The sequence below is a fragment of the Desmodus rotundus genome, chromosome 12 (genome assembly GCF_022682495.2).
Source record: "Desmodus rotundus isolate HL8 chromosome 12, HLdesRot8A.1, whole genome shotgun sequence".
Lineage (NCBI taxonomy): Eukaryota > Metazoa > Chordata > Mammalia > Chiroptera > Phyllostomidae > Desmodus > Desmodus rotundus.
The window spans coordinates 36,213,626-36,241,127 of NC_071398.1; the positions used below are offsets into that span (position 1 = coordinate 36,213,626).

Here is a 27,502-nt window from a genome sequence, read left to right on the forward strand (position 1 = left end):
AGTCAAGGAAATGTATGGATGCCCCATGGACATAGACGACAGGGTGGGGATTGACTCTGGGCGGGGAGGGGCCTCGGAGAGCAATGGAGGAAAATTTAGGACAACTCTAAGAGCACAACATTAAAATTAAAAAAATTCAAAGAGCTGGGGACACAACAGACACCACCAGGAAGATGACACAGATACTGGAATTATCTGACATGGATTTCAAGCTACCAAAGCTCGTCCAGGATGAATAGTTTGGTAACTATTAAAGTAATTAAATACTTAATTTAAATCTTTAGGCATTTATTAGGGTTCTCAGAGACATAGAAACAGTAAGATATCAAAGGATATATATAATAAGGAGTTGGCTCACATGATAATGGGGCTGAGAAATCTTATGATCTGTCACCTATAAACTGGAGAACCAGGGAAGCCCATGGTATAATTCAATTTCAGTCCAATATCCTGAGGTCCAGAGGAGGCGATGATGTAAATCCCAGACTGAATGTAGGACAAGGTGAGATAAGATATCCCAGCTTAAGTAATGCGTACTTTTTTGTTTAATTAGCTCCACGATGGGGAGGGCAACCTACTTCACCAAGTCCACTGATTCAGATGCTAGTCCCATCTGGAAACACCCTCACAGACACATACTGAAATAATGTTTAACAAGATACCAAGTTGACACATAAATTTAACTACCCCAAATCCAACCCTTGTCAACTCAGCACTCATACTTAATTTTCAAATAAAAACAATAACAGGGTCATCATTTCAGCTGTAATACAACTATTCTGTGTGCAACCAAAAATTCACTAACCCTTTCTCCAGAAGACGATGCAAAGTCCTTGGGTGGTACTCTTCTTCCAGATACCCTGTACCAGAAATACTGTGACGTAAAATCAACAATACTTAAATACTCTAATATAGTCATACTTTAATACTATGATATACAGTTACATAAGAAAATGAGAGGGAAATGTACAAGGATGAACAAACACACAAAGTTCATTACAACATGAGGAATGCTGATGACAATCACATTGCTCATTTCTGTAACTGGTCCTGTGATTATGGTTCTTAACCTGGTGGAGTGACGCAAGCTTTTATTCCTGAAGGGTCTGGGTCATTAGTGATCCTGCCAGGATTGGGTTGTTGTTTTCCACTGTTCTTAACCAGAGGGCAGTAGTAATACTGAGACATCCTAAGGGATGGCCTGTATTCCAGATCTTCATTGTGAAGTAGTAGTCCAATTTTCCCCTAGTAATTGGGGTTAATAATCCCAGCCAACACTTTAACTCTTCTTTGCTTGTTGATTTAAAGGCATGAGGAGGCCAAAGTGGCTGGGTGAGTCTTAAATTACAATTTATCAAAATAATTATTGTCTCCTGGTGGAACCATTATTTCCTCTGGATCTAGGACCTATAGGAAAGCAGGAAATAAAGACATAGGAACAGCAAGCAAAAATTTTGCTAGGTCAGAGAGAGTAAGACTGATGATACCATTCCCATTTCCACCTGTCAAAGAAAATCCACAGTTCTTCCCTACCATGTGTTTCTTCCCTATGTCTCTTTTACTACTCACAAATACTACTGCACTTCTGATACTTCCAGTCATGAAATATGTGTTGTTTTATTCACCCCACAACAAGCAATTCTCTGCTATACCAGCTAGCTCTCCTACAATTTAATTTAACTCTAACACTATCTGCCTGGAAATAGATACCATAGGTTAAGGGCTAAGTCTCATGAGACTACTCTCCACTTCAGGTGCTAATGACAAGTAGAAGTCCCCAGGTTACCCACAATTTCTGTCCAATTTGGCTACATATCAGAGGTTCCCATGATCCCTCCTCAGGTTCAATTAATTTGCTAGAGCAACTCACAGAACTCAGAGCAACACGTACAGTTACCAGTTTATTAGAGAATATGATAACGATACAGATAAACAGCCAGAGGAAGAAATACTTAAAGTGAGGCCTGGGCGGGTCATGAGCACAGGAGCGTCTGTTCTTGTGGACTTGGGACGTATCATCCTCCCAGTATGGATGTGTTTACCAACCTGGAAGCTCTCCAAACCCTGTACATTTGAGAGTTTTATGTAGGCTTCATCATAAAGGCATGGTGGATTGTTAACTCCACTTCCAGCTCTTCTCTGTTCTCAAGAGAAGGTCGGGAGTGCTGAAAATTCCTAGCTTTTATTCATGACTTGGTCCTTCTAGTGACCAACAGTTCTCATCCAAGAGCCCATTCAGAACTGCCTCATTAGAACAAAAGATACTTTAATCATCCAGGAAATTACAAGGGCTTCAAGAGCCCTGTGTGAGGAACAAGGTCACAGATTAAATATTAGAATGAGATGTTCCTACTGTTCTTATCACTCAGAAAATTAAAAGCATTTCAGGAGCTCTGTGTCAGAAAACAGGGGCACATACATATAAACACATATATTGCAGTGTTATTTTACACCATCCTTTGACTCCTGTATCCATGGCTATTGGAGAAGCAACCATACAATTTGGATGCAGATTCAGATTATACACAGACTTCTAGAGAATCTCACCTCAGCCTTTAACATATTGCCCCCTAGATGGTGCTGTAACTGAGTCCTCAAAAGGTCATTCCACCACTCTATCAAGACAACCAACTCAGGATGGTAGGGAACACAGTAAAAAGTGGTATTGATGAGCATGGAGCTGTTGCTGCTCTTATTCTGCTGTGGATGTACTTGATTAGAAGCAATGCAGTGTGCAATACCGTAACAGTAGATGAGGCAAAGTTCATGGGTAGCAGCTGTGGCAGAAGCATGGCATGAAAGGAAGGCAAATCCATATCCATAGGAAGCTTCTATTCTAGTAAGGACAAAAAGCTTCCCCTTCCATAATAAAAAGTGGTCCAATGTAATCAACTTGCAATGAGGTATCTGGCTGAATACTCCAGAGAATGGTGCCATGTTGGGGGAGGCGGGGTTCAGTTTTGGTCTTTGCTGCTGTCCTGTTGAAGACTCAACAATGGCTATTTCTAGGTCAGCCCCGGTGAGTGGAAGTCCACATTGCTGACCCCACGCATAATCTTCATCCCTGCCACCATGGCCACCAATGGACATTGTTCATGAGTCCATTGGATGGTGACAGGGGTGGCTACGGGAATATTTTTCAGAGAAATAAAAAAGGAAGTCACATATTCCCACAAAGTTACACCCAGTATGCAGGCCTCTCTTTCCACTTCTGCCACCTGAGACAATAGGATAAAACCCTCCTCTTCCTCCTCCTCAGGCTAATCAACACAAAGACAAGGATGAAGATCTTTATGAGATGATCCACTTCAACTTAAGAATAAATAATGGTCACACTGTAGTTAATAAACTCATCTGTTATGTGTGTCTTTAAAAATCTAGTAACTATGACAATAACCATATGAGACATTTTAAACTATATTTTTAATTACAGTTCACATACATTATTTTAGCTCCAGGTGCACAACATAGTAATTAGACATTTATGTAACTTGTAAACTGATTACCCCAATAAATCTAGTACCCACTGACACCATAGTTACTCCAATATTATTGACTATATCCCCATGCTGTACATACATCCTCATGGCTGTTTTTATAACTTGCAATTTTCACATCTTAATCCCTTCTCCTTTTTCATCAATCTTTCCAAACCTCCTCCCATCTGGCAACTATCAAAATGTCCTCAGTATCTATGAGTATCTGGTTTTTGTTTTTTAGATTCCATGTGTAAGTAAAACCACACGGCATTTTTCTTTCTCTGACCCATTTCACTTAGTAAAATATCCTGTAGGTCCATCCACACTGTTGGAGATGGCAAAATTTCATTCTTTTTCATGGCTGAGTAATATTTTATGGCATATATCTACCACTTGTTCTTTATTCATTAGTGGACACTTACATTGCTTCTATGTCCTGGTCCTTGTAAACAATGCTGCAATAAACAAAGGGAGAGATGTCTTTTCAAATGAAGGTTTTGGATTTTTTTGATACCCAGAAGTGGAATTGCTGGGCCCTTCTTGGTTGCTTATTATAGCCTTTTTTTTCCTTTATTTTTTTTTCTTAACATTTATTGATTGCCTCCTGCATGTGCCCTGACTGGGGATTGAATCTGAAACCCAGACATGTGCCCTGACCAGGAATTGAACCGGCAACCCTTCAGTGCATGAAACGACACAACCACCAACTGAGCCACACCAGGGCAGCCTTTGTTTTAGTCTGTTTTGTCTGATATAAGTACTACTACCCCAGTTTTTGTTTCCAATTGCATGAAATATCTTTTCTCATCTGTTTACTTTTATTATGTGTCTTCCTGTGTGAACTGGATCTCTTGTAGGCAGCATACGGGTCTTGCTTTCTTATCTATTGAGTCACCCTATGTTTTTTTTTTACTGGAGCATTTAATCCAGTTATATTTTAAGCAATTATTTATAGGTATGTAGTTATTGCCATTTTATTATTCATATTTTTATTTTTTCCTCTTTAAGTCACTTTAACAAATTCTTGTTAATATTGCTTTGGCGATAAACTCCTTTGGCTTTTTCTTGACTGGGAAGCTCTTTATCTCTCCTTTGATTCTAAATTATAGCCTTGCTGGGTAAAGTCTCAATTGCAGGTCCTCTCTCTTCATTACTTTGAGTATTTCATGCTAGTCCTTTCTACTAGCAAAGTTTCAGTGGAGAAATTAGCTGACAGTCTCATGGGAGTTCCTTTGGAGGTAACAAATTGCTTTTCTTCCCCTGTTAAGATTCTCTTAAACATTTGGCATTTAATATGTGTCTTGGTCTAGACCTTTGAATTTATCTCCTGTGGGATTCACTGTGCTTCCTCAACTTGTATGCCTATTTCCTTTGCCAGATAAGGGCAGTTTTCCATTATTTCTTCAGGTAGATTTTAAATTCCTTGATTCCTCCTGTCCTTCTGAAATCTGTATGATGTAAATGTTGGTGTACTTGATGTTGTCTCAGAGGCCCCTTAAACTATTCTCATTTTTTTTTTCTTTTGCTGTTTCAATTGGGTGTTTTCTGTAACCATCGTCTTCCAAATTGCTGGTAAATTCTCTGCTTTATGTAATCTGAGAGTGCCTTTAATGTATCCTTCATTTGCAACTCATTAAAAAAATAATTTCTATCTTCATTTTTGTTTCTTATATCTTTGTTAAAGTTTTCACTGAGTTCTCCTACTCTTCCTCTAAGTTCAGTGAGCATTCTTATAACCAGTGTTCTGAACTCTTCATTTGGTAGATTGCTTGTCTCCATTTTGTTTAGTCTTTTTTTCTGGCACTTTGTTCTGTTATTTCACTTTGAATTTTTTTTTCTCCTTATTTTGGCTGACTCTGTTTGTTCTTATGTTATCAGGTAGAGCAGTTACCTCTCCCAGTCTTGGTAGAGTGGACTTATGTAGTAGGTGTTCTGTAGAGTCCAGTGGCAGTCTCCCTGGTCATCCAAGTGCTCCAGGTGTGTCCTTGTGTGGGTTTTGTGTGCCTTCCTGTGGCAGTTGAACCATTATAGTTGTTGGCATGTCAGTGGGGGAGATCGACCCTCAGGAAGACTGGCCATGAGAACTGCTGGCAACAGCAGAGGATCTGTTGTGCAGGGACTGACCCCATGGAGCAGTATTTACTTATTGTGGTTCTGGTGCCTCCTGTCATTTGTGGAGGTGGCTGAGTGGTTTCTGCTGTAGTCTGAAGCTGGCCACCAAGTGTGTTGACTCTGGGACCTCCTGGGACTGGCTCTGGTCCAGGCCAACATCAGCTGTTGCCCCAGGGCCACCTCATATAAGCTATAAAGTGATCTGCAGGCGGTTGCCACTTGTGCTGGACTTGCAGGTGCCTGAGAGACTAACCTGCAAACTGAGACTGACTGTCACAGTGCCAGGTTTGGGGCCACTTACCAAGAGGTGTGGGGCATAAACTTAAGCATTTTTATCAAGTGCCAAGCATGAGCCAAGACTGGCCAGTTGTATGGCAAAACCACTGGAAGTGTGGTCTCACAAGTTTGGTGGGGTGGAGTCTCAGAAAATTAAAGTGCAGTAACATTAGCCAAGTTGCTGGAGACTTATACGTGGTGTTGCCTGTGCCTGCAGACTGGGTGGGAGGAGGGCTCAACAAAGAAAGTATGGCCTCTGCCAGCACTTGTCTGGGAAAGCTGCCCTTCAAGACATTGTCCTGAATCCAGACAATTCAGTCCCTTCCTACGTCTTTGGTTCTTTTCAAACTGCTGCCCCACTGCTGGAGCTCTGAGCAAGCCCATCAGTAAGTCTGTGTGCAGGCCCTTTAAGAGTGCCCGGGACTCCAGAAACTCTATCTCACTCAGCCACAATCCCTGCTGGCTTTCAGTCACAAGCTGTAGAGCCTTCTCTTCCTCACACTGGAACCCTGGGCTTGGGAAACTTGGTGTGAAGCTGAGACTGCTTCACTCCTCAGAGAGGTTCCTCCATGCCAGGTAGCCGATTCCCCATTTCTACCCCTACCAGTCTTAGAGTGGCTTCCTTTTTATATCCTTAGTTATAGGACTTCTCAGGCAGTCTTCAGGTGGCTCTCAATGGTTATTCTGTAGTTTAGCTGGAATTTTGATGCAGTCATGGGAACAGGTGAGCAATGTTTACCTACTCCTCTAACATGACCAGAAATCATGAGACATTTTTGTATCATCACTGCCTAAGTGTGCGTCATGTAGAACACAGTGAGCCAGACTTAAAGTGGAGAGCTTATCCCTTACATTGGCATGTTATTGATCTGTATTATAAAATTAATGTTAGCTTTCTTATTGTCCTATAATTTGCTCTCTGTGAATTATATTATTGTGCAGTACTTCTTGTAATTGGAGAAACAGTATCAGCCCACCACAAATAAGTGGCCTTTAAATAATATAATATTTCCAATAGTGTATTATAAATATGGCTAATGCTGTATGCCATAAAAACTTTATGATTCATTAATGTACAGGCTAGACTGCCATGAAAGAATCGTATTGCCACTTCTTTGTTATCGCAGTTATACCTATAAATAAATGGATTTTTCACATCTCTTTATTTTTAATATGTAGTGATATGTGTAACATCTACATTGTTTTGTATCATATAAGAAAATACTTAGGTATGTACTGACAATTCATCTTGCAGGTGATGTAAATTTATGGTATCACTAAATACAGTACAGTACTGTAAATATATTTTCTCTTATGATATTCTTAACATTTTTTCTCTGGCTGAGATTTGAACATAGTACATAACACCTATAACATCCATAATGTACATTAATCCACTGTTTATATTTTCAGTATGACTACTGACTTTTAGCAGTAGGCTAATAGTTAAGTTTTGAGAGAGTCAAAAATTATACACAAATTTTCAACTGATAGATCAGCTTCCTATACCTTCGTATTCAAGGGTCAACTGTATACATCATAAACAAATGGACTTTATTCCAGATTTGATCAATATTTGAAAATCTATGAAGGTAATCCATCATATTAAGAGAGTAAAAAAACTACACACATTATATTAGTTATAGAAATTGGTACATATTTTAAATACAATTTCAGGGAAATAGAGAAGGTTCTGTGACTGTTTCCAGGTAACAAGATGTCCTCAAAGGTATAAAAACCCTGAGAGAGGGAAAACAATCAACTACACGGTTCTGTCACGAAAATGCAGTCTCAGAGTAAGCATGAAGCCAACTTTTACTTCTGTGAAACAGCAGGCCTTCTAATAATTTTGAAGTTATTTTTTCACAGCAGCCTCATAGTAAACCCAATACAGATAAGATCCTATTGATCCTTTGTCTAATAGAATGAACCCTAATAACACACGTAGAAAATAGTTTTTAGGAGAACTGTACTTGAAGCAATACAAAGCTGAACAAGACAGAAAGAGTACAGAGTGAGAGAGGATCTCTGGATCCCAAAATGTCTACAGACTAAAAATAATCTAAGAAAACTGTTCAGCTGTACACACAAGCCACCATTTATGAAGGAACAAAAAAAACCCCAGCATGACTCAGGGTAGAACGAAGAAGACCTCAGTATAAAAACGTGCTACTTGGAAGCAGAGACACACTTAAATTGGATTCTGTATTATATGACGTTATCCACTGAATATATCATGGCTTCCACATCACAGCAGATAAATGCTGTGAGAAATTGATATATTATATTCTTTTTTAAGGAAGTCTTCAAGACCCCATGTATAGTACTTCACACTTAACAACATTAAGTGTAAATGTTGTTTGAATTAGCCACACTTCAAGTTTGTAATAGCTCAATTTTGAATGGTCTACACATTGCTAGCAACTGTCTATTCCATCAATCTCCACATTTAGTGGTAATTGCTTTTACTAATTCTTTAAAAATATATATATGAAGTAGGATGGGACAGGAACTGTAACAGATATAGGAATAAGTTAATTAGGTAAAATCTGGACCCTCATTCTTTATTTCCCAAATACATTATACCACATTTAATATCCCACTGCTTAGAGCTTTGGCAATATCCACAAGTTCTAATATATAGGCATTTAAAAAAAGTCACTCACTAAAAAAAATGATTCACTTCAAACTGGTAATAACACTGCATAATTTTACCTTTTAAAGAACATTATAGAAAATTTTAAATACATAAAAATAGAGAAAATAGCAAAACCCAAAAATACAGTAATTGTGTACCCAAGACATTCATCTTACCACCATTCCAACAAACTTGTTATCCACCCTCTTTTCCGTGAGCATTTTAAAGAAAATTCCAGACATTGTATCATCTTGCCTATATAAACTTCAGCCATTTTTACATAAACACAATGCTATTATCATTGGACAAAAATGTAACTTCTTAATGTTAACTACATTTGGTTCATACACCTCTTAAGGCTCTTAATATCTAAGCATTCCGCTTTCTTTTTTTTCAGTGCCATTTTATTGGTTGAGAAGCCAGGTAATCCCTCTTATAGAATTACCCATATTTCAGATCTAAATGCTTCTTTTTGCATCATGTAATTTGTTCTTCTGCTCCCTGAATTTTCTCTAAACCTGGAGTTAGATCTTGATGCTTACTTAGGTTCAGTTTCAATATTTGTTGGCAAGACGTCTTGTTTTACTTCATTAAGATATTTTGTCATATTTTTGATGAGGTTAAAATTCGTCAGGGGGTTCAGATGTCAGCCTGACCTACCTACTCACAATGAAGTTCCTATCAACATTTCACCTACCGTTCTTAACCTCTCCTGCCTAGTTCCATTAATTTCACATGTTGCAAAATTCTCTACTAGAGAACATTTCCACATCAACTTCTTTCCCACATTCACTCCTTTAAGAGATTTTCTTTCTAGAATAAATTTCCTAAAATTTAACATCATTTAAATGGTGACGAACAGCTTCCTCATATTCATGGCCATATTCTACCTTTAAAATAAAACCTCTTAAGTTAGCTGTGAGCATGAAGTAAAAGGAATCCTTACATTCAAAAACTTTCCTCTAGAATTTATTTTCCAATGTTCCCCAACATAAAATTCACAATGGAAGGCTTTCTTATAATTATTTAGTTGCATTATGAATTCGCTGATGGTAAGTAAGGTGTGAGTGTTGTCTGAACGCTTTCATACATTCTTTACAATTGTAGGGTTTCTCACCAGAATGAATCCTCTGATGTTGAATAAGTGATGAGTGAAGTCTAAAGGCCTTTCCACATTCCTTACAGTCATAGGGTTTCTCACCAGTATGAATACTCTGATGTTGAGTAAGTTGTGAGAACAGTCTAAAAGTCTTCTCGCATTCCTTACATTTATAAGGTTTCTCACCAAAATGAATACTCTGATGTTGAGTAAGTTGTGAGAACAGTCTAAATGCTTTCCCACATTCCTTACAATCGTAGGGTTTCTCTCCAATATGAATACCCTGATGTGAAATAAGTTCCGAATAACGACGAAAAAACTTCTGACATTCTTTACATTCATAAGGTTTCTCTCCAGTATGAATTCTCTGATGCAGAGTTAGATGATAGCCACGGCTAAAGGTCTTCCCACAGTCCTTACAATCATAGGGTTTCTCACCAGTATGAATTCTCTGATGGAGAGTAAGCTGTTGCCTTACTCTAAATGCCTTCCCGCAATCCTTACATTCATAAGGCTTTTCACCAGTATGAAGTTTGTGATGTATTCTAAGGCCTGTACTACACAGAAAAGCCTGCCCACATTCCTTACATTCATAGCACTTCTCAGCAACATTGAGTCTTTGATGTCGAGTAAGGTGTGCGTACTGTCTAAAGGTCTTTCTACATTCCTTACATTCATAGGGTTTCTCACCAGTATGAATCCTCTGATGGAGATTAAGTTGTCCTCGTACTCTAAAGGACTTCCCACATTCTTTACATTCGTAGGGCTTCTCACCAATATGAATTCTCTGATGTACTCGAAGATCTGCACTACATGTAAAGATCTTTCCACATTTCTTACACTCAAGGAGTTTATCAGAAGTATGAATTCTCTGATGTCGACTAAGGTGGGCACACTGTCTAAAGGCTTTACCACATTCTTTACATTCATAGGGTTTCTCACCAGTATGAATTCTCTGGTGGAAAGTAAGTTGTTGGCGTACTCTAAAAGCCTTTCCACATTCCTCACATTCATAAGGTTTATCTCTATTATGAATTCTCTCATATAAAGTAAGAGATTTAAGTTTTCTGCAAGTGGGCCTTTTTTCAGAGGTGTTTTTTTTCACTTGCCTGAAATATCCCTTCTGAGGACCTTTTTGTCCCTCAAACTTTTTATATTCACATTTTTTTCTGAAAAAGAAGGCTTCCAGGCTATAAGTTCTAATGTTTTCCATTATATCCCACTGTGACAAATTCATTTCATAAATATCCTTTTGAAATATTTTGGATTCCAAATCTGAAAAAAAAAAGGATAAATGCATGCTATTTCCTTATTCTAGAAAAAGTAAACAAGCAAATAAAAACTTTATAATAGAAAATAAAGCCCAGTTGAAGTAAATGGATTCAAAAACTCTAAAATAATCATTTAAGTTGAAGAAAGTTAAGGGGAATAAAGAAAATGGTAACACCAGATTATTGGGATTCAGATCAAAGTTTGAAAATCTGTACTTGAAATTTTTAGTGGTTTCTTTCAATTATAATAATGTACAAACACCTTACCGTGAATAACATGGGCGTTGTCTACCATATTTCAAGACATTGACTGCCCCCTTTGCTCCTATGTCATGATCCTTCCATTTCCTAGAGATTTTTACTGGTTATTAAAATTCCTAGGAATACTGACTTGGGTTCTCCAGCTGGTTGGGTTCCTTTCAGCCTTTAGCTTCCATGTTAAAAAAAAATTATTCCTGATGATTTCAACTAATTTATATCCTTTCTTTTCTATCCCAGTAACTTGTTTCTTCATTAACACTTTTTTCAATTTTGTTGTAACATACTCCTGAATTTTCTCAGTTTTTATTTTCTTATCTTAAATCTCCATGAGGCAGAAACAATCTTTCAATTCTCATTGAATAACAAATCCATAGAACATAGTGACTGTTTATTAATTTCTCATAATTATGTAAATTATTGTACATGTCGCCTTGCCTTCATTTTTTTAATTTTAATTTTTTATTGTTATTCAATTACAGTTGTGTGCCTTTTCTCCCTATCCCTCCACCCCACCCCAGCTGAACCCCCTCCCTCCCCCACCTCCACCCTCCCCCTTGATTTTGTCCATGTGTCCTTTATAGTAGTTCCTGTATTGCCTTCATTTTTGCACATTACTACATTGATTAAATATTCTTTCTCATCATTTCCAATAGAGATGGAACACAAAAGCCCATCTAGTCTATCTCGGTCAAATATAAAAATGGAAAATGGTGATTTCTTTACAGGTGATTATCCTTCCAACTGCCTCTCTCCTTTCACTTGCAGATATTGTCAATGCAGCTCATTTTCTACTTTGCAGAGTCATGAGCAAACCTTCTTCTGATTTCACACCTAAGGTAATGAAAGGTTCTACTTATTTTCATCGAGTTTATGTAACTATGCACAATTATGTTACAAATTTTTAAAACATTTTTGCAGTAAGTGTTCAATACTTTTCAAAAAGAAAACAGTAGTTTAAAAAACTCATAATACAGAAACATTATTTTTAATTTTCCCAAAGTGGAAAGAAGTGTTCAACAACAAAGAATTGCTAAGTAAATTATGACATATTGATATAACACAATACTGTCCAGCAACAAAAATAATCTACAAGTGCACACAACGTGAATCAATCTCACAAACATAATAGTGAGTCAACAAAGCCAGACACAAAAGAATATATATTGATGACTGTATTTTCATAAAGCCTGAAAACAGTAAAAGTAATCTATAGAGATCTTAAACGTCAGGACAGTAGTCAAGTTTGGTGAGAAGGAATGACTAGGAGTTAGGAGGAAGCTTGTGAAATACTAGCAAAGCTCTTTTTCTGAATCTGAATATGACTGTATGTGTGATCACTTTGTGAAAAATTCAGTGAGCTACAAGCTTATAATCTCTGTATATTTGTATGCATTTATATTTCAATAAGCTTACTTTAAAAGGATATACTAAGAAGATATTAAAAGGTAACAATGATTTAAATTGTGTGTAGGAAAAGCACCCCTTCCTCCCTCCTCCCCTATCACCTGTCTGTCTCTATCTCCCCAGCCAAGCAAGCAATACAACATTATAGGAATGTTGTCAGAATTTTTGGGAAAAAGTCAATTCAGGGCATCATTAAGATAAATATGATAGAAATGATATATAAAATGATGAACAGCTAGTCATAACAGTAGTAAGGGGCAGTTATAAATGTATAAAAATGTTCCTAAAATCAGGTGGTAATTTCAAAGAATTTACTTGCAAATTATAAATTGAAAATCAGCAATAAAAAAACTAGTGTCAAAGTCAAATTAAGCAGTCATAACATTTATAAGAAAAATGAACCCTGGCTGGTGAGGCTCAGTGGATTGAGTACCGGCCTGTGAACCAAAGGGTCGCTCATTCGATTCCCAATCAGGGCACATGCCTGGGTTGTGGGCCAGGTCTCCAGTAGGGGGTGCACAAAAGGCAAACAGACTTTGATGTTTCTCTCCCTCTCTTTCTCCTCCCCTTCCCCTCTCTCTAAAAATAAATAAATAAAATCTTTAAAAAAAAAAGAAAAATGACCAAGTGTTCACAGCATAAAAGCCCATACAAATTGACATAAGAAACATGAAACAATAGAAAAAGTAATGGAATAGAGCAAACAATGTACAAATAAACAGGACAAAATGTTCATAATTACTCATAAAAAAGTAGAGAAAGTTATAAAACTTATGCAACTAAATGTGAAGGTTTTGATTAAAAACAAACTGAACACTTCCAGAAGGTATATAGTAAACCCAACTTAATGACATGCCAGATCAAGACCTTGGCATGCTGACACTTCTTACCTAGGAGACTACTCTACAAAGAGCTGAGCTGTAATCTTAACAAAAAGTCAGCCAACGTTTGTTCCCAAGTTAGTTTATGTGAGTTATTATCCCTGCGAGCAAGTAAAAGACAACCATTGTTCTATGAAAACTAAGTTGACTGTTTTGAAAGTACTGACTACAGATGAACATTACATTGTTATCAAACTAGACATGACTGAGACAATAGTAAAGATTAATGAGAAACAAAAATCAAAGACTCTGTAGTCAGACTGTTTCACAAGGGTCTTGAGGTTCATATTCTACTTTAAATAAATTAAAAATACAATAGCCCATGCACTACTTGTGTGATGTAATCAATAAGGAGTAGACTGGACCTATGTTGAAACAAAAGACTGGCATAAAAAGATTGGCCTATGGTAGGAAATTTTAATATTCCAAACTTTAAGATGTATGTAAAATATTTAACTATTTAAAATTGATAAACCAATACTAGTGTGGATTCTACCAAATCAAGGGCTATGTGAAAGCAAACTATTAGCCCACCTCAGATCAGTATAAAAGGAGAAATGGCATTTCCATTTGCAGGGTATCAGCTTTAATTAAAAAGAAACCGAGAAGCAAATTACCTGGTCATAAAATTAGTATTTTCTGTAATCACTTTTTTTGGTGGTACAAGATGGTATGGGATGAAAATATTTATGACATACGTGTTTTTAGTCACATTAACATTAGGGTTAATGTATCAAGAAATCTATAAAAGTTAAAACCCTATGATCACAGAATTGTACTTCTGAGAATCTATACTGATCAAATACTAAATAGTCCATACTGAATTCCAATAAAATACTAAATAATGCTCACATTTAGATGGTAATCTTACTGCTTATTTCACCAGGAAATTAGAAGCAATTGAAAGAAAAATACAATTCTTCTCTTCACCACATTATCTAACTAACCTATGACTATATCCTTACTAAATGCATAGTTTTCCTTCATAAATTGGCTCCTACCCTTTCTCATCTACTAAGGTCATTGCTTACAAAACTATTCTCTTTCCCTACTCCATCAATTTTCCTCTTTGAAATTATTCCCGTTAGCCTATAAACATGTTCTAATACCTCATATCTTAAAATACATTCCCTGACCCCCTATCTGCTTTATGGCAAAGCTCTCCAAGTTGTGTATACTTATTTTTACTACTGCCACACCTCTCAGGTCCTTCTCCTTTTATCTTCTAATAACTTTAAAACAAAACTTTATTACAAGAGTATTACTAACATTGCAAAAATGGACAGAAGAGTATAATAAATGTCTTTGTATCTATGAACAAACCTTAATAATTACCAACTCAAGCCCAATCCTGGACTATTCTGATCACAATATTTAGAGCAAATTCCATAAATTAAACTATTTTTGTACCTCTTTCAGAAAGGAAAGACAAAAAACCACATGATTATGTCAATAGATACAGAAAAAGCATTTGATAAGGTTCAGCACCCATTTATGATAAAACCACTCAGCAAAGTGGGAATAGAGGGTGCATACTTCAACATAATAAAGGCCTTATATGAGCGACCTACATCCATATCATACTCAATGGGCAAAAACCAAAAGCTTTCCCACTAAGATCAGGAAGAAGACAAGGATGTCTGCTTTCACCACTTCTATTCAACAGAGTATTGGAAGTCCCAGCCACAATGATCAGACAAGAAAAAGAAACAAAAGGCATACAAACTGGAAAAGAGGAAGCAAAACTGTCATTGTTTGCAGATGACATGACAGTGTACATAGAAAACACTACAGACTCCACCAAAGAGCTACTCGACCTAATAAGTGAATTTGGCAAAACAGCAGGATACAAAGTCAATATTCAGAAATCAAAGGCATTCTTGTACACCAACAATGAAATATCAGAATCACAAATCAGGAAAAAAATCCCATTTGATATAGCAACAAGAAAAATAAAATACCCAGGAATAAACCTAACCAAGGAAGTAAAAAACCTGTACTCAGAAAACTACACATCACTGAAGAAAGAAATTAAGACAGGAAGATACAAACAAATGGAACCACGTACTATGTTCATGTTTTGGAAGAATGAACATTATCAAAATGTCCAGACTACCCAAAACAATTTAGAGATTCAATTCCATCCCTATTAAAATACCAATGACATATTTCGCAGATATAGAACAAACATTTCAAAAACTTATATGAACCATAAATGACCCTGAATAGCTGCAGCAATTTTGAGAAAGAAGAACAAAGTAGGAGAGATCACAATACCCGACATTAAACTATATTACAAGTCCACAGTAATCAAAGCAGTCTGGTACTGGCATAACACAGACACGTAAGTCAATGGAACAGAATAGAGAGCCCAGAAATAAACCCAAGTCTCTATGGTCAATTAATATTCAACAAAGGCGGCAGAAGCACTAAATGGAATAAAAATAGCCTCTTCAACTAATAGTGTTGGGAGATCTGGACAGCTACATGCAAAAAAATGAAACTTGATCACCAACTTACAGCATACACAAAAATAAATTCAAGGTGGATAAAAGACTTAAATAAGTCCTGACACCATAGAGTCCTAGAGGAGAACATAGGCAGGAAAATCTCAGATATCCCATGCGACAAAAAGTTTCACCAATATGTCCCCTAGAGCAAGGGACGAAAGAATAAACAAATGAGACCTCATCAAAATAAAAAGCTTCTGCATGGCTAAAGGAAACAGCAGTAAAATGAAAAGGGAACCAACCATATGGGAAAACATATTTGCCAATGACACCTCAGACAACGGTTTGATCTCCAAAATATATAAAGACCTCACACGACACCACACCAGGAAGCCAAACGATGCAATTAAAAAATGGGCAAAGGACTTGAACAGACACTTCTCCAAGAAGGACATCCAGAGGGCCCATAGACACACGAAAGGATGCTTGGCATCACTAGCCATCAGAGAGATGCAAATTAAAACCACAATGAGATACCACTTCACACCAGTCAGCATGGCCATCGTAACCAAATCAACAAACAACAAGTGCTGGTTAGATTGTAGTGAAAAGGGAACCCTAGTGCACTGTTGGTAGGATTGCAGACTGGTGCAGCCACTGTGGAAAATAGTTTGGAATTTCCTCAGGAAACTAAAAATAGTTTTGCCTTTTGACCCAGCAATTCCACTGCTGGGATTATACCCTAAGAATCCTGAAACACCAATTCAAAAGAACCTATGCACCCCAGTGTTCATAGCAGCACAGTTTACAATAGCCAAGTGCTGGAAGCAACCTAAATGCCCACCAGTAAATGAGTGGATAAAAAAACTATGGTACATTTACACAATGGAATTCTATGCAGCAGAAAGAAAGAAGGAGCTTCTACACTTTGCAACAGCATGGATGTATCTGGAGAGCATTATGCTAAGTGAAGCAAGCCAAGTGGTGAAAGAGAAATACCATGTAATCTCACCTATAAGAGGAACCTAATCAACAAAACAAACAAGCAAGCAAAATATAACCAGAGACATTGACATTAAGAACAATCTGACGGTAACCAGAGAGGAAGAGGGAGGGGATAATAGGGGGTAATGGAATGGGGGGCAGCACCAAAGAACATGTATGAAGGACATAAGGACAAATCCAAAGGTGGTGGGTTCGAGGGTGGGAGGTGGCGACGGATGGGACGGGGAGGCATAGTGGGGTGAAAATGGAGACAACTGTACTTAAAACAAGTTAATAACTCAACTGAAATGCAAAAATAGATTTGTGCAGTGTATAGAGAAGGTGCTGTGACTGACTGAATACATCAGAAGCGGTTTGCAAAGTTTTCTGGTTGGATGTTGCTCCTTGGTCGGGTAGACCAGCTGCAGTTGCTAGTGATCAAACGAGACACTGAGAACAATCAATGTTACACCACACGGGAGACAGCCCACACACTCAAAATATCCAATACAGTTATTGGTGAAAAAGAAAAATCTGTCTTTTATTTTACGGAAAAACTAAATGGACTTTTTGGCCTACCCAACAGGTAAAATGGTTGTCATTAGGGAAGAAAGTTTTCCTCCATGGAAATGAGAGGGAAATATGAGTGAAGAAATAAATGGTAAGTGGAAGTAAAGGTAAAATTTCTTTGGTGGCTCATGCTGATATCTAAGTTTTCTTTCCAGATTTCAGGCCTTTTCTTCATAATCAACATCTAAGGGTATGTTTCCTTCCCAGCCATGCCGTAATGGCTCACCCTGCCTGTTCGGCACTCACTCACCTGGCCTCCAGCGCTTTTTCTCATCCCTCACAACCATCCAAGGTTCTTTCCCTTGCTCTAATAGGGTAATCACATCTGGCTTAGAAATGGAACATCCTGCATGGAAAGAGAAAAGGAACATAATAAAGAAAGTATTTACTTGATGAAGCTGCAGAACTAATAAGAATAATGGGATTAAAAACCATTTGTATTAAAGTTATTTCAGGATCACAAACGCTAACAAGAACAAAGAGGTAGAAACATTATCTTATTTCAATTTAAAGCCATATAGGCCATCTCTTATGGGGAAGTTAATGGCTATGAGCACTAGTTTCAAATCCTGCCTGTCCCCTGAGTCACTAGGGCCTGTTTTCTCAGTTGTTGAAAGAGAATAATAATGTCTACCCATAATATTCTTGTGGAGTTTGATTTCATAAACATAAAGTGCTTGGATAAGTCCCTAGTACTCAGTAAACACTAAGTACTATATATATATAGTGGAAATGGTCATATACATGACGAATTTTGCTATTTTTTGATATTTAATTAGTTTTCTGCCAGGATATTCATTGAATGGTAAATGCAAAGTTCACGTATTTTAAACTACTAACCATAAATCAAATAAAATATGTCCTTTGTAGTGAATTGAAAATGGCAAAAAAAAGTGTCCACTTGAGTTTTAACACTTGATTCAACTCACCATCATATCTATTTTATAGGCTTTTTCAATAGGTTTGAAGAGCCAGACACCTCTGTCGTCCTACTTACACTGCGAGTTAGCAGGTAATAGACTAGCTACAGCGGCAGGAAGCCAGATTTCTTTGACAATGGTTTTGCTGTGTCTAAGAATTTACATTTAGCTGTCATTAAAGAGAAGTGATTAAAGAAAAGGCAAAGAAAGATATAAAGATCAATGAATTGTGGTAGAAGTTGAAAGTGCTATTTCACAGCTTAATAGCTGAAGGTATCTATTCCCAAACCACAAAGCAGATATTCAGGCAATTTTTATTTTTTCTTGTTAGCATTTTTAAGATTTTTATAATGTTTTTTTATTGTTGTTCAAGTACTGTTGTCTCCATTTTCCAGCCAATTTTTAGAAAGACAGCCCTGAAATCAGTCCTTGTGAATTTCCAATGATCTGACACAGACAAGCTTACCCACTGACAGCAGGTTGCTATAGTTCTCTAATATCACATCTCTGTACAAATTCCTCTGGTGTGAATTCAGGCATTCCCATTCTTCCTGAGAGAAGTCCACAGCCACGTCTCTGAATATCACCAAATCCTGAAATGACAAGCCCACATATTATTTGTAAAATTATTTCTGTACAGGGCCAATAATTTAGGCTTTGAGTACCACATTCGGTCTCTGTTGCATTTACTTACATTTTCCCTGCATTTAAAAAAATTCTTTCAGAATGTAATTAGCTTATAGACTATACAAAAATAGGCCATGGATTGAATCTGGGTTCACAAGCTATAGTTTGCCTACCACTGCTCTCAGCAAAACTGCCTCTGCACTGGGATACTTAATTACTTATATCTATAAACAATTAATATATACTACATATAACATTTTATATATAATTATGTTATATACAATTCTATATTAACATATGTTAATTCTATATTAACATATACTATATATTATATATAATCATATAACTATATATGTTAATATACAATCATAGAATATAGTTATATATGTTAATACATATAATTATATAATATATTATAGTAATATATAATTACAATTATATTATAATTGCATATAATTATATTAATTATATGTAATTATATTTTTATATATGTGTGTATATATACTCAGGTAAATACCAGAATTTCCCAATTAATTAAAGGTGTTCATAAGGACACTGCTTGCCATGGGCCTAAAAAGTTCTCAATAAATGTGATTTAGTCTAACCTGTTTTCCTTCAAGAATTAGAGAAAAATCTGATGGAATTCTTTTCCCCAGATGAACCATATAATCTGCTTTTAAAGAGTCAACATAAAAGAATCTTTCAGACCTAACTTCATCATTATAGTCTATCATTAGCATTTTTCCTTATTATAACAAATCCTTTATTGAATATTTCTGATTCAATACCCAATAGTCCATTTTATAGACCTTAAACTTAATTAATGATTACACTTTAAAATAAATTATGTTTAAAATTTATATTACACAAAATCTCTAAAAAGCTACAATGTCCAACATGCTAGCTTAGACACATGTTGTGCTGTAAGCACACCAGATACTGATGACTTCGAAAGAAAAAGAATATAAAATACTTCAAAAATTTGTATATTGATTATACTTTGAAATGATAATATTTTGGTTATATTGGGTTAAATAAAACATTAAAATAGCCCTGGCTGGTGTAGCTCAGTGAATTGAGCGCAGGCCTGTAAACCAAAGGGTCTCTGGTTCGATTCCCAGTCAAGGCACAGGCCTGAGTTGCAGGCCGGGTCCCCAGCAGGAGACGCGCAACAGGCAAGCACACATTGATGTTTCTCTCCCTCTCTTTCTCCCTTCCCCTCTCTCTAAAAATAAATAAATCTTTAAAAAAATTAAAATAAATTGTACATTTCTTTTTACTTTTTAAAATGTGACTACTAAAATGTTTAAGATTATATAAGTGCCTTGCACATTACTCTATACTTTTTATAAGACTGACATGCTTCTTACTGCATGGAAGGCACTAATTCCATGGAACATTTAATGTGTGACTACTACGAAAGTTTAAAATTACATGTGGCTCATGTTATAATTTTTTAAGACAGTGCTACTCTAAAGTATTCTCTAGTCCTAAGAGTCTTAGATCAAGTACCTGCCTCTAGGGACCTCCTTTCTGCTTTATCTCTACTCTAGACAAAGACCAAACACACAGGAGACGCTGAGTGATTGCTCACTTTACTCATGGACATGGATGGAGAAGAGCGGGCACAAAGGAGGGGCCTGGGTGGATGGGCTCTGCCCCTCACTAGAATGAGAGATTGGGAAGAAGCTGTTGGATGGGGCTCTGTCAGGAAGCTTCAGGATAACAAATGAAAATGTTTACAAAACCTGAAAAAAAATTACAAAATTTCATAGAGAAACACCAACTTACATGAGCCATGATTTCAGAGTTGCAAGAACTGGTCAGTTTTCCTTCTGGGTCATTCAATGGAAAAGCAGAGGCCACTTGAAGCTAGAGCTGGGAAAAGAATGGAAGCCTTAACATAATTGCCTCAGAGCTCCAAATTTTTGAAACCCACTTCTCCATACAAAACTCTCACCTCTCCCCCAAAACACATACAAGTTATGAGAGGAAGAGGTCCTTTAGACAAATATATGAGCTCCCTCAAATCACAGGGAAATCAACTGCATAGAGACAGACAACGAGCAGAGACTCTCCTGCATGAAAGTGCACGTCCAAACACTTGAGTCAGAAGGTTTCCATGTAGTCCTCCGCGAGGGGGAGACTGATTGGAACCTAACCATGGGCTGTCCATACCTGCCCTGAGCATATCCACCTCCTTCTAGTAGCAGCTACACCATCTAAACCAAAACTTCCTTTTAAAACTCAGGAATCTGGTTGGCTCCCTAAATCAGAACATAAAAAATAGTATACAAAATATTTCCCAAACTTTGCAGCATTATTAGAATCCTCTGCAGATCTTTAAAATATACCGATGCCTGCCACAATCCCTCAAAATTCTGATTTAATTATTAGAGTGTGACCTGTGATTCAGGATTTTTAAACCCTCCTAAAGCCCTGGCCAGGTGGCTCAGTTGGTTGGAGCATCATCTCGTGCACCAGAAAGTTGTGGCTTTGATTCGCAGTTGGGGCACAGATGGGAGGCAATTGGTCGATGCTTCACTCCCTCTCTAAAAGCATATCCTCTGGTAAGGATTAAAAAGAAACAAACTCCTATGATTTTATAAAACCTCTCCCATGTGATCGCAATTTGAAAATTTCTATTATTTTATACCTAATGTAAATTAAAAATAGCTCTGCAAGAACTATTACAATAAGTCCAAATAGTTCTATCCCTGCTACCTTTTCACCCATATTCCAAATCTAGAGGTAATTAACTTTTACCTCTTTTAGCCATTCCTTTTAGCATTTAAACTCCATTCATTTAAATAACATGACAATATTGTTACTTCTTAATTTTCAGCCTTAAACATTATCTACTGACTTTCTACTATGGAAAGCAGTTTTAGTAATTTTTTATCCACTGATAGACCTAGGTAGGCCTAGAAGGAATGGAAAATCACCAGGCGGGAAAATTATACCACGGAAAACCGTAGCCTGGGAAAATGCCTGCCTGGGAAACTGCCTGCCGACCCTATCCAGGACAAACAGATGCCCGGCTAAGGCTGGGGTCGGCCTATCCGGCATAACAGGATGCAGCTTTAACTTGAGTCTGACAAGACGTATCAAGACCAATGGTCAGCAAAAATGGCACCCAGCAACCAGCTCTAGCCAATCAGACTCTGACACCCCAACCAGTTACCCTTGGTGGGTTTTTGCGCTTAAAAATTCTGCCCTACGAACAACCCAGGGAGTACTAACCTCCCTTGGTTGGCTCCACCTTCTACACTTTCCCCCACGAATCTTTTTTTAAAATTAATTTTTAAATTATTTTATTGTTGTTCAATTACAGTTGTCTGCATTTTCTCCCCACCACTCCCCCTCAACCCCAGCCAAATCCACCTCCTTCCCTTGCTCCCACCCTCCCCCTTGGTTTTGTCCATGTGTCCTTTACAGTAGTTCCTGAAAACCCTTCTCCCCACTGTTCCCTCCCCACTCCCCTCTGACTACTGTTAGATTGTTCTTAATTTCAATGTCTCTGGTTATATTTTGTTTGCTTTTTTCTTTTGTTGATTATGTTCCAGTTAAAGGTGAGATCATATGGTATTTGTCCCTCACCGCCTGGCTTATTTCACTTAGCATAATGCTCTCCAGTTCCATCCATGCTGTTGCAAAGGGTAGGAGCTCCTTCTTTCTCTCTGCTGCATAGAATTCCATTGTGTAAATGTACCATAGTTTTTGATCCACTCATTTACTGATAGGCACTTAGGTTGCTTCCAGCACTTGGCTTTTGTAAATTGTCCCCCACGAGTCTTAACCTCCCTTGGTTGGCTCCACTTCCCCTCTTATTCCCCTCTAATAAACCCTGTTCCTTGGCTCACTGTGTCCGTCTGGTTTCTTGAGCAACTCTGACCTAACACTAATGTACAGCATGTTTACTACTGATAATAAATATGCATTACATACTTGAAATTTGCTGAGAGCAGATCTTAAGTATTCTCATCACACACACACAAAAAGGTCAATGGGTGATGAAAATGTTAGGCTGATTGTTGTAATCACTCCATTCCACAATATATACATACATCAAGACATGTTTTACATCCTAATTATACACAATTTTTAAAATTCTCGAAAATAAACTAAAAAGGGGTTCTATGGAATGTAATCTCACAGGGTGTTCCAATCATAAATTCCTAATAGGGCAGGTCAAGCCCCAGGCCTATAACTTCTTTAGTAAATAGTTTATTTATCTTTGCCTTAAGCAAGCCCTGTCCATTGTCTCGGTGCTTCTGGGTTAACACATCTTTGAAATAAACGTAACTGTTACCAAATGGACCCTTGGCGGGGGGCGGGGGGGGGGCAGATACTGTTACAGAAACGAGCTCCCCCAACCAGGGTCTCTATCACTGTGGATTCTTTGCCCGTCGCTCCTAGGAATTGTGGCTCTCAGTGCCAGAGTTTGTTAAAAAGGAAAGGAACTATTTATTTTAAAGTTATACAGGTTTAGTGTAATGGCAGAATGTCATCATTAAAATCCCAAAGTCCCTTAAAACATGTGCTAACACACACAATCCTTCCTCCTCCCCTTTGCCCAACCAGGCCAATCAGGAGGGAGTACCGTTTCTCAGGAAAAAAAAAGAAGTCCAAAGCTCAGCTAGGCTCTGGGTTCCTCCCAGTAATTCGTGTGGACTGGCAGGCCTCCTGAGGTGTCCAGCACCACCAGCTGTGTCGCAATCACCTCCAGTTCTTAATCCAAAACCTTGTGGCCCACCAGCAAGAGTCCTTTCACCCCTTTCCTTCCCACAAGATCTCAAGCTGTCCCGCATACTGCATTGTCTCTCCGGCATTCTTTCAAACCATCGAGATAGCTCTGCATGGCTGCTACATCTAGTGGGCAAGGGAGTCCCCTCTCTGCCCTCAAAACACGTGGTTAGAACCAGCATGGCTGCCCCGCCAGGGTTTAAATCCCAGAGGGACCTTCCTCTGCAACCCCATTTGTGACTCCTCCCACACTTGGCTACACCCACTAGCCCTGCCCTGTTTCCAGCCTTTCTGGGCTGCCACAGTTAGTCCCAGCCGGCCTGGCCCTGTGGCTGGAGCGACCCATCTCCAAATCTTATGGAGGCACTTCAACCAGGGGAACTGCCTCCCACTTACATCAGGGGTTAAAGTCATGCCCACCTCCCTAGGTAGCCTGCTATTGATATGCCAAATAACCATTTTTGCATATCAGGTATGAAGCTGGCCAGGGTTGCTGTGCAAACTGTCAAAGGCCCTGCTCCATGTGTCCCATCCCCCAAGGTGGTCTGCCTTGGGAGGGGGGAATATCCTATTTTTCCTGGACACCCCAAGTTCGGGACCCCACAGCTCTTTACAAATCCCCTCTTGTGGGATGTGGGGGAGGCCCTGGCTCCACCCCATTACAGAACCACCTTCAAGTGAGCCTCACTTTCTCCCACCTCCATATAATCTTCCTTAAATTCCCTCCTTAATTTCAAGTATCTAAAAGAAGCTGCAAAACTGATACTCTCTGGAGCATTTGAGATCTTGCTCTGCAGCAAATGTCAGCAGTTTGGGCTCAAAAAAAAAATCATAAAATCTTCTACAGGTCTAGCTTTCTTTTACATCAACAAAACAAAACAAACTCATGCTATCAAACTTCTAACATATCCAGCTGTTAACAAAAATTTCCACTTTATGAGTTCCCTTGGAAAAAAAAAATCCCACTCCTATTGTAGAATGATTAAAGATATCTAAACCCTAAACTACTCAACAAGTCACTGTAGAAAGCAAAGGATGAACATTAATTTACAGAATAGGTATTTCTGTCCTGAGACTCCTTAGGAGAAACAGTGCTCAGAGCAACCGAACACACAGCACATGGTTAACCAACTGTACAAAGGAAGTAGGTGGACAATAGAAAAAGGAATCCATTACTTAGGTCCCAGCCATTGGCTACTAGGGAAATTCTAGGACCCAAATCCAAGAGATAACTCTTGAGCAGAACATTTTGGGGGAAAGAAATCAAAAAGCCCTGCTTCCTGAAAATCAAATGCAGTTCACAGAAACAAAGAGACAGCGCACAATCACGCAGAACCTGGTTTTCAGAGGTGCGGCACCGATTCGTTTCACTTCAAAAGGCCTTCTCAGGAGACCGGCAAAACTGGGGAGGCAAACAAGGTTCATTACTACATCCCAGGATTTTCTCGACTTTTGCCCCCTCCATGCCCCCTCGATCCTCGCTACCTGTACGCACAAAAGAAAACGACAGGGGGGCGGAGAAGAAGGTCCTTGGTCTCCAGTGCCCGAGTTCTCAGCGGAGTACGCCGCAGTTCAAACACCGCGATGGTCCTCGGCTCCCCCCACTCCTTTGCGGGGGCGGCCCAGCGCGGTTTCTTCGGTCCCGCGGATCTTCCCAGAGGCCCGCCCCAAACCCAATTCTAAAATTCTGCTGAGGATCTTCATTATGGAGTTCCAGCTCCCCCCTCTGGCCTTCTCTTACAGCCGGGCCTAGGTAATTGGGTTTATGGAGGTGCGCGGGCCCTCGGGTCTCACCCCGCAGAACTGCATGCGCGCACAAACCCGGCCCAGCAGCGCTACCTCCGCAGGACATTACGCACCCCGCGCCCTCCTGGTCTCAGACCCGCAGCAGACCCTCACTCTGGAGGAAACGCAGGCTCCAGGACCCACCCCCGGGTCCACCGCAAAGGCTTGCCACTGCTGCGCTGGCTTTCTTCAGAAAAGCGCCCACCGCACGGGAGCCTGGCTTACCGAACTCAGGCCACACCTGGCTCCGAGGAAAGCGCAGCACTCAAGTCCGGCCGCGGGGTTCTGGAGAGTGCCTGCCTCCGCTGGAGTGCGCAGGGTCTCAGGAGGAAGGGGCATGCTCCCCACCCGTCCTCCTGCTTCTGACCAGGCCAGGCAGACACAGCAGAGAAGCGGGTGCCGGAAAAGCCAGGGTGTCCAGTCCTTTTTACACCGGCCTGTAAAAGTGACCCGGTGAGTGACCGGTGCTATTGACGATAATCCCGGCGTACTCCTCTATCAGAATTGAGTTGAAAAAAAAATCAGAAAAACTATACATTATGGCTTTTTTCACTGAGTTCCTGACTCCTTGTCCCCAAAAGCCAAGAATTGAGGTTCCTGGGAGTTGCTTTTTTTTTTTCCTGTCAAGAATGCGCAGGCGCGTGAAGGGGGGCAGGGCTGGCTAAGGCAAGGATCTTCTGGAGAACCTGGAGGTTCTTGTGTCGCATCCCCTGAGGGTTGGGACGCTCGGAGGATGGGGCTTGGGGGAGCAGTGGAGGGCAAAGGGGAGCCTGTATGATGAGGTTGGAACCGGGATCACTCATTGGGACCTGGTGTCCAGATCTTTAAGGCTTGTGATGTGACCCTGACTGTGACCCCTCAGCACTGGTAGCTTGTACCCTGGGGGCTTTGCTGAAGGACTGGCGTAGTACCCCTTTGCCTGAGTATGTGATTTAAGACAAGGTTGTATTTTCGTGCTTGAAGCTCGTACCTGCGTGTGTGCCGTTCAGTTTGATGCCTGACTGGGATGGCACCACTAAGATGGCTGTTGGGGATAATGGCAGCCTCTGACATTTTTGGTTCATCGGGGACTGCGAGGTTTGTGGTGTCAACTAACAAACATTCGAACTTGTAGAGAATTTTTGGTGAGTTTATTTGGGCCAAACTGACAATTGCCATGAAGCAAAATCTCAGTGAACTGAGAAATGCTCCAGAGAATGGCAGTTTAGCCCTTTATTTCATACATTACAATCAAAAGAGGAGGCAGAAGGGGGTTACATGAAATCCATAAGTGATAGATTAGGGAGGCGGGAGAAAGCAAACTGGGAAACATCTGGGATTGGATAAAAGGTAAAATGATAGACACGTACTTTTACAGGTGGGAACAAGATTGTAAACCCTTAACAATTAACTGGTAACAGTAACAATAAGGGGATTTGTAGTCACCCTCTGATGCCATATCTGTACTTTGAGGGGTCTGAAAAAAAGGAAATTTGACATTCCAAGGGTATGTTACCATAGATACAAAAAGACAACAGAAAGGCTCAGTTAAAGTAAAGATTCACCTTTGTTAGGGAAAAATGCCAGGTGAGGACATGACTACCTGCCATAAACTGATTTTAGTTAATAAGTTTTAATCTCAGACCATCTTATGTGGTTACTCTAGGTCTCAGAGTTTGTAAGGCTGCCACACAGGCGTCCCCTTAGCTTGTCAGGTTTAGTATGTGGCCTATTTTCTTCCACACATCCTGCTTTTGCTCATAAATCAATCCAAAGGGTGCATTAATGTTCAACCTTTTGGTGCAAATTTGTGGGTTTCAGCATTACCATCAACTTCTGCAGTCCTGTTTCCTGGGGTCTGGAGTGCACTACCAGATCACTCCAGATGGTCCTGCAGGGGAAGTTCCTTCCATGGGGTCTTGGCGGCTGAGGCTGCTTGTACCCCTGGGGCCAAGCAACATTCCCACCCAGCTCATGCGTCCATGTGCTGCTTTCAGGGCAAGAGAATGGGAGAAGACCA

At 39.2% G+C, this 27,502-nt stretch overlaps 1 protein-coding gene across 6 annotated transcripts; it reads right to left on the reverse strand.

The window, feature by feature from the left end:
• Window positions 1–310: 310 nt before the first annotated feature.
• On the reverse strand, window positions 311–26,101 carry ZFP30 (ZFP30 zinc finger protein). Of its 6 annotated transcripts, XM_071220117.1 has the most exons (6): window positions 25,729–26,101; window positions 25,055–25,120; window positions 20,764–20,850; window positions 18,812–18,938; window positions 17,676–17,771; window positions 311–10,879 (listed from the first exon to the last, which is right to left on the reverse strand). In XM_071220117.1, the coding sequence occupies exons 3-6, from the start codon at window positions 20,770–20,772 to the stop codon at window positions 9,528–9,530; spliced, it is 1,584 nt and encodes a 527-aa protein (XP_071076218.1). In that variant the 5' UTR covers window positions 20,773–20,850; window positions 25,055–25,120; window positions 25,729–26,101; the 3' UTR covers window positions 311–9,527. The 6 variants fall into 6 exon arrangements, with proteins under 6 accessions (XP_071076218.1, XP_024433508.1, XP_024433506.1 ...); XM_024577740.4 differs by lacking the exon at window positions 25,055–25,120 and having other exon boundaries at window positions 25,745–26,101; XM_024577738.4 differs by lacking the exon at window positions 25,055–25,120.
• Between the last annotated feature and the right edge of the window lie 1,401 nt (window positions 26,102–27,502).